The sequence below is a fragment of the Camelus ferus genome, chromosome 22 (genome assembly GCF_009834535.1).
Source record: "Camelus ferus isolate YT-003-E chromosome 22, BCGSAC_Cfer_1.0, whole genome shotgun sequence".
Classification (NCBI taxonomy): domain Eukaryota; kingdom Metazoa; phylum Chordata; class Mammalia; order Artiodactyla; family Camelidae; genus Camelus; species Camelus ferus.
The window spans coordinates 17,267,784-17,278,644 of NC_045717.1; the positions used below are offsets into that span (position 1 = coordinate 17,267,784).

General features: G+C 46.6%; 1 protein-coding gene across 3 annotated transcripts; it reads left to right on the forward strand.

Moving 5' to 3' along the window:
- The first annotated feature begins 82 nt into the window (after positions 1 to 82).
- On the forward strand, positions 83 to 10,123 carry SMIM7 (small integral membrane protein 7). Of its 3 annotated transcripts, none has more exons than XM_032465354.1 (5): positions 411 to 524; positions 607 to 648; positions 1,139 to 1,191; positions 4,369 to 4,459; positions 4,552 to 4,886. In XM_032465354.1, the coding sequence occupies exons 1-5, from the start codon at positions 499 to 501 to the stop codon at positions 4,604 to 4,606; spliced, it is 267 nt and encodes an 88-aa protein (XP_032321245.1). In that variant the 5' UTR covers positions 411 to 498; the 3' UTR covers positions 4,607 to 4,886. The 3 variants fall into 3 exon arrangements, with proteins under 3 accessions (XP_032321244.1, XP_032321245.1, XP_006174882.2); XM_006174820.3 differs by lacking the exon at positions 4,552 to 4,886 and adding an exon at positions 9,035 to 10,123 and having other exon boundaries at positions 414 to 524; XM_032465353.1 differs by lacking the exons at positions 4,369 to 4,459; positions 4,552 to 4,886 and adding an exon at positions 3,591 to 4,362 and having other exon boundaries at positions 83 to 524.
- Positions 10,124 to 10,861: the final 738 nt, after the last annotated feature.

A 10,861-nucleotide genomic window follows, 5' to 3' on the forward strand; every position in this document is an offset into this window, starting at 1 on the left:
GGGGCCCAGGAGCAGGCCCTTTTGGAGTTCCATCAGTCGGAGCGTCCATGCCCGGGAAAGCCCACTGCGTCAGGACCCACTCCCCTGTTTAGTTCAATGATAAGGGGGCCCCGTTTCTCCAGAAGGCCCATCCGAGACCCTAGCCCAGCAGAAGGAAAAGCTGCAGCACTAGTTCTCCGGCGCGCAGGTCCCTTATGCAGGTGCGACCCGCTTCCAATCCGTGATTCAAACTCGCCCCCACGTGACTCCGCCCCTTTCGGTGACGTAGCGTTCTCGCCCCGCCCTTCCTTGACTAGGCTCTGGGCCTCCAGAGCGAGGAGCGGCGCTCGCTCTTCCTTAAGGGGGCTTGGCCTGCAGAAGGCGGGACCCTGCCAGCCTTGGCCTTTGATTGGTCCAGCCCTCACCAGAGCTGCTTCGACATTGGTCGGCTCGTCTTCCTCTCCTCTTCCTCCCCGAGGCTTCCGCTTCCTATTCTGACGGACGCTCCGGTCCGTAACGATGATCGGGGACATCCTGCTGTTTGGGTAATTAGGGTGACCAGAGGATAGGGCGAGAGGGCCCGATGGGATGGGAGGAAGTTCACATAACCGTATTCTTCTTTCGCAGGACGCTGCTGATGAACGCCGGGGCGGTCCTCAACTTTAAGCTGTGAGTAGGCCGCCCTGAACCGCGGCTCAATCCCTGGGGCCCGTAGCCCCGCCCTGCGAGAGTGAGCCCGCCCTACGCCGCCGGCCCCGCCCTCAAGTTCCAGCCCTCTGGCCCCGCCTCCACCTTGGCCCATCCTCCTGTGACCCTCTGCGCCACCGCATCATGAAATCCGGACTCTCGGTTCCCCCAGGATCCTTTGTTCACACCCACGAGAGCCTCAGGCTCATCCCCCAAGAATCTCTTAGCCCTAACCTGTACCCTCAGCCCCAAACCTGGCACCTTCGGACCACCCTCTCCACCCCGTCGGTTGCAGGCATGGCTGTGATTGGCGGGGCACTTGGTGGCCCAGGGAGGATCACTGAACCGCCTGAGGTCACTCAGCAAATCAGCGGTAGAGCTAGAGCTTCCCTCTGAGCTGGGGGTCAGGGCGAGGGGACTAAGTGGTTTGTGTGTCCCATTGAAAGTGGACGCTGTCTGCTTCTTTTTGTAGGAAAAAGAAGGACACGCAGGGCTTTGGTGAGGAGTCGAGGGAGCCCAGCACAGGTAAGGCCTCCTTTCTGGACTCTGGGATTGATACATGTCAGAGAGGACAGTTCTTTTTCACCAATTTTCTTTTTAAGTGTGTGTGTGTGTGTGTGTGTGTGTGTGTGTGTGTGTGTGTAAGAGAGATGGGCCTGAGTTTGTGCTGTTCCTTCTACCCACCTCTGTCACCCACTTTTCTCCTGCCGGACATCCTGCATAGGTCAGCGCTCTTACCACTTCCTACAGTTATAATTTTCCTTTGTGTATGCTATCATCTGGCTAATATTTACCCCTCACACTTGACTTTAAGCTCCAGAGAAGAGGCTCCGATGTCCTTGCATCTCTGTTCTTGCAATGCCAGCATTCCAGCGTAAATGAATGAATGAATGAGTAGCCTCACAAGTAGCTGTTATTTTCAGAATGCTGTAGGTCTGTTTGTTTAATTTTCAGTTAGATTAACTTTCAGATAAATCAGGAGATGTCATATAAAAATTCAGATGTCTGATTTTTCAAGAAAAATCAGAACATCCTACAAGTTGGGATGGGTTCAAGTGACCTTTTGGCTCCTGTTGAATGGGAGTTGAGAAGCAGGACCTGGTTAAAACAGGACTTGTAGCCTCTACCTCATCCCAGCCCCAACCCCCTTATTTTTACATTATTTCACCTGCCCGGCCCCTGGAGGCCCTAGAATTTATACTTCCTGCTAAATTGATTTATGGAACTATATGGAGTCTAATGAGACCTGTACATGACTATTGTGTCCATTCATTCATTCATTCATTCACTAAGCATTTATTGAGTACCTACTACATACCAGCCACTGTACTGGATGCTGGAGGGACAGGAGGGAGCAAGACAGATGTAATTCCTGCTTTGGGGTTATACTAACATGGGGCAGGACAAACAATTCCTAAATGAGAAACAAACAGTGACAGAGAAGATGTCAGATGAGAGCGATGGGCTTGCTTCCCCAGGCTGGGCTGCATGGAGGGGAGGCCCTTGGAGGAGGTGGCATTGCAGCAAAGATTATGGGTGCTGTGATGAAGCATCGCACCAGGAGCCATGAATCTGAAGGCATTCTGACAGCTCCCCTTTATTGGGGAGCCTGCTGGGTGGTGGCTGCCTTGTTAGGTGCTTCCTATGAGTGTTTCACTCCATTTCCATTCCTAAAAGATGAGGAACATTGTCCCATTTTACAGATGAGGAAGCTGAGGCTCAGAGATGTAGCTCACCTTGTTCATGGCTGCACAGCAAATCAGTGACAGCATCAGGATTGGAGCTTGGGTTTTTCTGACACCAGAGGTTGTCCTCTGAATCACTATACCATCCATCTGTTCATTCATTCATTCATGCATTCATTCCAAAGATGTATATATTGCTTACCCACCATGTGGAAGGCACTGTACCAGCCCCTGGGGCTGTGGTCCATAGATCCGAATTGGAGCTGTAGTGAGTGGGAGATTGGGCATGCAGGCTTGGAAGTGGCAGGAGCATAGGTGACAAGGATGGTCAGAACAGTGGCTCCCCTCTGATCAGGGGCTCTCTGCAAGGCTCCTTCAAGCTAGGAGTCTGTGCTGGCTGCTGCCCCTGTAGAGGATGCTCCTCTCCCTCCATCCTCTGGCTGACCCCTAATACCCTAGTGACTGCATTTGTTGAGAGCATCCTGTGTACCAGGTGCTGTGCAGGTCTTCCCAGTCCCCTATCATCCCCATTTATACAGGAGGAAACTGGGGCACACATAGGCCCAGGTGACCTGTACAGAAGGGCAGTAAACCTGAGCCCATATTTAAGGTCAGAGCGCACGCACTTCCTCAGTGAGATGTCTTCTGACCCCACCCCCCTCCTGACACCTGCCAGGTTGGGTTCCCACACTGTGGCTCCCGTGGCACTTGTCATAGTGAATATTAGGTGTGTGGATACTTGTTCAGTATTTGTCCTCCTGTGAGCTCCTTAAGTCAGGGATACCTGTCTCATTCTTCCCTGTATACCCCGCACTCAGCTACTCCCTGGACGGAGCGGCCTTTAGTCAGCATTTGTTGATGGTAAGAGAGCCCATTTTTGTGATCCTGGGCTCAGAAAAGGGCCTTGCCAAGCAGTGTCTAGCAGGCATTCTGGAGATGGACTTGTCTCTGACGTTTGTAGTCCATGCTGGGCCAACACTTGCATAGGCTGTGCTTCATGTGGCTAACCCCGTGGGTTGGACAATAGTGGATTCCCATCTAAACCGTGTTCAACAAGACTATGTACTGATCATATACTTGGATGGAGCAGCAGTGCCAGGTGGCTGTCATGTTGTGTGCTCTGGAAGTTTCTGAGTTCCTGCCTGGTATTCCATACTTAGCAGGACAGCCCTGTGGATGACAGTTCAGGTAACGCCCTTGTAGATCACCTAATCTGGATCCATTCATTTTACTCTGGAGGCCTGAAGAGGCTGCGTGATCAACTCAAAACCCCAGAGGAAAGTTCTGGATCCCAGGCCTCTGGAGTCTTCACATACCAAATTGCCTCTTCTTGGAGAGGTTTCTGTTCCTTGGCATCAGAGGGGACCAGAGTAAGTCGTCACCAAAGCAAAACTCCCATTTTGTTTGCCTGAATTAGAATGCTTTTTCATTTGTAAACAGCTGAAAACCAGCTCAGAGTGATTAAAACAAATTGAAACATCCAAGGGTAGAATTGTCTTCAGGCACACCTGGATTCAGGGCGTAAGCCGTCCCTCCAGCAGGTGACCCTCTCCACCTCTTTTTTCTTCTGGGTTGGTTTTACTATCAGGGTGGCTTGTGTTGACAAAAAAACAGGTGTCAGGGGCCACCTTTGGTCCATGGGCCATGGTTTGCCAACCTCTGCCTTAGAGGACTGGACTTACATCTTCCCAGCCCAGCAACCCTGACAGAAAGCAAGTGCCTCTCTCCCAGTAATTGGGGAAAAAGTCCCAGGGCTGACTCATTGATCAGCCTTGGGTCACGTGCCCTTCCCTGAGCCAATCAGAGGTTGGGGGCCCGAAATTCTCAGGGGGTTGGTCAGTGGCAGCTAACACTTGAGTGCGCAGGGCTGGGGAGCAGTGGCAGCCCAAAAGAGAAGCCATGCTGCCACTGGAACATGGGGACAGTGGGTGCGGAGCAGGCAGAGGCCGCAGGAGCACACTGCAGCTGGGACAGAAACGTTAGCACTGCTTGTGCAAATGCTTTCTGACTCTTCCAGGAGACAACATCCGGGAGTTCTTGCTGAGCCTCAGATACTTCCGTATCTTCATCGCCCTCTGGAATGTCTTCATGATGTTCTGCATGATTGTGTAAGTCCAGCCCGCCTGTCCCCTTCGTGGTCATTATCCTCAGCATTGTTCTCCAGAATGACCCACCTGATGGTCATTCTCTGTCCTCTCAGTCTGCACTTCGGTGTCACGCTTTCTGCTTTCAAAGTAAGAACTCTCCACACTTGAGAGGAAACCGGGATCTACAAGAGTTAAACGATGTCACCTCAGTCCGGGCTGGAGCTTCGATGGGAACATGGCATCCTCCAAGTCCTGGCTGTGCCTGGTGCCTTGGCAGAGGCTGCCAAGAGTTGCCTTTTCCCGAGCCCATGGCCCTGTTACCTCTCACCAGCTGTGTTGTGCTTAGCCTATACTTGGCATTGGCCAGAATGGAAAATATGGCTTGAAGGGCCAGTGTGTTGCTGGATCTTGTTCCCACCCTGCTGGAAGCCAGTAGAAGTGAGTTCAGACTTTATTTCTGTTTTTTTCTGCCTATTTTTATTTTCTCATTAGGCTTTGGTTTTCCTTTCAGTGTCAGGGCACTCACTCCAGTGCTGCTATTGATGAATTGTGAGACTCAGTAAACAGACTCAGGGGAAAAAGCCAAAGGAGAATCTGGGATTCTAGGCCATGCTGGGCCCATCCCTGTATGCTTCCCCCAAAGAGGAAGAGAATGAAAAGCTGGCTGTCCTGAGTAATTGAGACTCTGACTTCGGGGTGGCTGAACAGTCCTTGTGCCAGCCCAGTGGCTGTTTTGAGGCGATGATTCCAGGACTTAGGAGATCGGGGGGGAGGAGAGATTTCTATGTCACTGGAAAATATTTTGGAGCCCAGAATGAGGACCATAATGTATGCCCAGAGAAAGAGCCTTTTTGGGAGCTCGGATAAGGCCTGCCTAGGTACAAAGAGGGCTTGTGAAGAGATCAAGGAGTTCACAGAAGGGTGTGGGAAGTATACCTAGTCCTCACAGGAAGTGGGAGTGTTGAGGGGCTTCTCCAGCCTTTGACTCTCTAGATTCCCACATGTTCATTCATTCATTTATTTACTCACAACTGTCTCTCGTGGGCTGTGCTCTGGGCTTACAGTTGAGACCAAAACAGTTATAGTCCCTGCCATCAGCGAATGCACAGTATAACATGGACATAAAATAAGCAAATAGTAAAAAAAAAAAAAAAAAAAGGTTAGTTGTGAGGTGAATTGGAAGGAGGTTCCCAGTTTAGGAGGGTCAGGAAGACACTCTCTGAGAAGGTGTTGTTCAAATCATGACCTAAAGAAGGAAGCCTGCCATTGACAGAGCTGGAGAGAGGCACAGTAGCTCTCTCTACTGGAAGCAAGATGTGCAAAGGTCCTGGGGCAAGGAAGAGCTCTGTATGTTTTCCTCATTTTGTTCTTTTCTGTCTGTTGGCTTCATCGTCCTCTCTTGCCCGACTAGCTTCCTTCACTGCTCATCTGCTGGCCTGTTACCAGGATGGTAGCCTCAGGCTTTGTGACCTCCCAGCTCAGCCCAAGTCTTAGCTTAGCCAGTAGCCCATTGTCCTGATTGTGATTTCTGGAAGCACCTTGCTAGCTACTTGTTACCCAGGGCCACTTGGATTGGGGGTTCCAGGTCAGAGATCAGCAAATCATAGCTCATGGGCCATATCCCTCCTCTGCCTGTTTTCATGAATGAAGTTTTCATGAGTGGAGCACACCCATGTCTGTGCCTACTCTTGCACTACAGTGGCAAGGTTGGATCATTTTGACAGACTTGCAAAGCCTGAACCGCTTACTGCGAGGCATTTTACAGAAAGAGTGTGCTGATCCCTGACCTAGGCCAGCTCTTTCAGCACGTGCCAAGAGCGGGGGATGCTTCTCTCCAGAAAGGGCTTTTTCAGGATATAAAAAAATGGAAATCACCTAAGTCTCCAAGAACAGGAGGAGAGTCAGGTAACTCGAAGGATATCCGTATGACCAGCTTTCATGCTGCCATCACTGATAATGTGCCGGGAAGTTCCGTCTACTCAGGAGAATGTTTTGAAAGTAAAGGTCAAGTGTCACCTGTATGCACACTCTGGCGTCACTTGTGACTTGCACACAGTCAGCATTGAATAAATGCTGAGTGCATGAGGGAAATAACTTCCAGTGAGGGAGCTGGAAGGATCTACCCCAGCCTGTCCACGAAGGTGACTGTGCTGTGACTGCTGAGGAATTTTGTGGGCCCATGGGGTGGTTCGCTATTCCCTGCACTCACTTTTGTCTTGTTTGAGCTGAGCTCAATGGGAAATTTTTTTTAAGTGATTAAAAAAAGAAAAAAGAAAAAAACCTTGAAACCACGTGTCTGAGTGTTTAGAGACCAAGGGCACTGATACCTGTGACTTTGAAACACATCAAAAATAAGGTAGATGGGGGAACAGTATAGCTCAAGTGGTAGAGCACATGCTTAACATGTACGGGGTTGTGGGTTCAATCCCCAGTACCTCCTCCAAATATAAATAAATAAATAAACCTAATTACCTCCCCCTCATAAAACAAACAGACAAATAAGGTGGACAGATACATGGATAGATACACAGTAAAGGAAAGCGTTAATTGCAGAATATAGGTGGTGTGTGTGGCGCTGTTCTCTGAACTGTTCTTATAACTCTCATATGTTGAAATCTTCGTAATAAAAATGGGTGGTGGGAAGATAGAAAATGAGGGTGTCAAACCATGGAAAAGGGCCTTAATAAGTAAAAAGTGGAAGTCAGTCTTCACAATCCAAAATTTTGTAGGATTTTCATAGGGTTGTGTAACCCTATGAAATAGTTCTAGATTATTTTAATCATCCCCAAAGGGAAACCCAGTATCCATTAAGCAGTTACTCCCCATTTCTTTTCTTTTTTTAAAAATTTTTTTCTTTTTCTTTGTATTTTATTTTTTTTATCCCCATTTCTCCCTTACCCCCAGCCTTGGGCAACCACAGATCTACTTTCTGTCTCTATGGGTTGGCCTCATCTGGATATTTCACACTGATGGAATCATACAGTATATGGCCTTTTGTGCCTGGCTTTCGTTCAGCATCATGTCTTCTAGGTTCTTCCATGTCGTGGCGTGTATCAGTACTTCGTTCCTTTCCATGGCTGAATAACAGTCCAGTGTGCATTCCTGTACAAGTTATTGTGCAGACTTAAGTCTTCAGTTCTCTGGTATATACCCAGGAGTAGAATTGCAGGGTCACGTGGTAACTTATATTTATCTTTCTGAGGAACCGCCGGACGATTTTCCAAAGTAACCGCAGCAATTTACATTCCCACCAGCCGTGTATGAAGGTTCCAGTTTCCCCACATTCTTGCCAACGCTTGTTATTGTCAGTCTTTTTGAGTACAGCCATCCTAGTGGGTGTGCAGGTTGATTTGCATTTCCCCGATGATTTAGGACATTGAGCTTTCATGCGCTTATTGGCCATCTGCATATGTTCTTTGGTGAAATGTCTATTCAGACCCTTTGCCCATTTTTGGGTTATTATTGAGTTGTAAGAGTTCTTTTTATGTTCTGGATCCCAGTCCCTTATCAGATATATGATTGGCAAGTATTTTCTCCCATTCTGTGCATTGTCTTTGATGGTGTCATTTGAAGCACAGAATTCTAAAATTTCTGTGAAGTCCAGTGCATTTGTTTTGTTTTGTTTTCATTACTTGTGCTTTTTGTGTTATAGCGAAGAAATTTTTGCCTAACCCTAGGTCACAAAGATTTACAACTAGGTTTGTTTCTAAAAGTTTTATAGTTTTAATTGTAATAGTTGGGTCTATGATCCATTTTGAGTTAATTTTTGTATATGGCATGAGGTAAGGATCCAACTTCATTCTTTTGCATGTGGTGGCCCCATCTGTTGTTATTTTTTCAAATAATCTCTTTATTTTGGAAAGAGTTTAGATTTATAGAAATGTTGCAGAGATAACATACAGAGTTCCTGTATACAGTTGACCCTTGAACAATATGGGGGTTAGGGATGCCTACCCTCTTCGAAGTCTAAAATCCGAGTATAAGTTTACAGTTGACCCTCTGTATCCGTAGTCCTGCATCCACAGTCAACCAGCCTTGGATGGTGCTGTACTTCAGTATTTGCTATGGAAAAAAATCCGCGCGTAAGTGGGCCCAGGCAGTTCAAACCTTTGTTCAAGGATCAACTGTGTATCTTTTTAATAACGCTATGGTTTTCCCCTTTAGGTCTGTATCATAACCTGTGTATCGATTCCCAAACTTCCTGGACATTTGTATAATTTTTAGGCCTTTTCTATTCTAGATTTTTTTCAATGAGCAGAGCTAGCTCTAATAATTGTTTGCTTACTCAAAGGTCTTATTTTATTTATGAAAGTTACTGCCGACCTGCAGTAATTGAGAATGGGCTAAAAGAAAATGTTACAGATTTGTAGGGAGTAGATACTCTTTTAAAGAGTTACTTTTTTTTTTTTTTTTTTAGGTGTATAGTTTGGGAGCCTTAAGAGTGTTTACATGGTTGTATAACAGAAGAGTTACTTCTAAAATCAGAAGATGATGGAAAATAATCTTAATGATAGTAGTGGAGAATATGTCTTGAAAGTGCTTTCAGAATAGTAGCTTCCCATCCTCATGGGTATGTCTGTCCTCTGACTTTTCCAGGCTCTTTGGCTCCTGAGCTCCAGATATGGAACCAGGAACACACCTTCTCAGATGCCGAGTCTCCCTGCCTCCGTTCCTGATGACTTCAAGAATGTTTTTGACCAGAAGAATGGTGACCTTCGCAGAAAGCCCAAACGCGTGGTGGGTGGAAAAAATGTTCGCCACGATGCACAGCCACACTACTGTTTTCTTTTCAAAGATATTTTCACTCTGATCCCTGCATTGAAATGCTGTCAACTTAAGGAATTTGAGGAGGGTTTACGCAAGGGGCTGTGATAACATTGCCTTCCGAAAAGATAAAAGAACCTACCTAGATTGTTGAATCAGATTAGAATCCCTCTTCTGCCAGGCTTTCACTGGAAACCCGTTTCTGGGTGTTGCTTGGTTTATTTTTAGTAACCATCCTTTTTGATTCAAATGATACAGGTTTTTAAAAAATCTTTTTTATTCAGGGATCTGAAGCAGAAAGGTTGCCATTTAAGTTTGATGCAGCCTCTTATGGGACTGCATTTATGAGGAATGAGCAAGTTCATTGTTGCTGAGTCTGTGTCCAAGTTCCTTCCCATCCCGCTGGGCTCTGCTCAGCCACTCTGTGCCACTGAGGGTGTCCCCAGGTCTTTAAGGGTGAAGTATTGCTGATTCCCATGGAGGAGAGGTGCAGAACAATTGACGAGGCAGATGGAGGTTTTATGAGAAATTTTGTCTTGCCTTGAAACCCTCCAGTAAAGTAATTTTGGGGGCCAGTAATTATACAGTTTCTAGAACAAGAGTGATTTACATGGTAATATTGGGACCCAATTTGGAAAGCTTGGGTTTTGGGGTCTGCTTTTTAGGTGGGTGATTTCAAAGTTGAAAAACAATAAGACTCATTGGAGGAAGTACAGCATTTTGCACAGAAGCCTCTTTGAAAGGGAGTCCCAGATGAATCACCAAAATGACACCCTGAGGGTCAGCTCCCTGACCCCACTGTGTTTAATTTGTGGTGGATTTTCAAATCTTGACTTGTAGGGAATGTGGGGGAGGAAAAAATAAATATGCAGGCTTTTAGAACTAAACAGCATTGAAAATAAAAGCTCATTTCTAAAAGGACCTTTGGTTTATACATTTTTTTTTTAACCTAGAAGTTGACTTGCAATTTGAGTTGTTTCAAATTATGCCATGGGAAACACCTAGGATTCGTTGATTGTGGGGGCTGTTGAAAAGTGAGAGAGGAGGCAATCTTAGATGTTCCTTTTTGGATTTTGTTCAATAAATGTTGGGCAGGAATTGGGCAAATATGATCTCAGGCTGCCCCTGAGAGACAATAGTTATATTTTTCTCCAGAGTACTGTTATCTCATTGTTAAGTTCTTATAAGCAATGGAGCTTTGAGGGATGCAAATCAAAGGCTGTTCACATTTTTAAAGTTGCATCTCATGGATGTGTATCTTTAGGAAGCTTTTCAGGAACCCTCATTGGCACCAAAGTTTATCTAATTTTGATTTTGGGGTGCAAAGGGTCCCATAACATATAAATTCTGGGTCAGTTAGATGTGGGTTCAAATCCCATCTCTGCTTCTTGCTGATGGGGCCTTGGCTGATTGCTTCTCCTTTCTAAGCCTCAGTTTCCACATCTCTAAAATGGGACCGAAGGTCACACCTGCTGGGATTTTTGTAAGGTTCAGTGAATTTGAAGGTGGCGCCCGGTAAACACTCATAACTATGGGTGTCCTCATGGCCCAAATTGTCTCTCGTCTTGCCTCCATTCATTCCTGCAGTCTGTACACAGACCATTAAAGAGCAATCACATCATTTTTTAAAAGTGGAAACAATTTCCAGCATGGAAAACG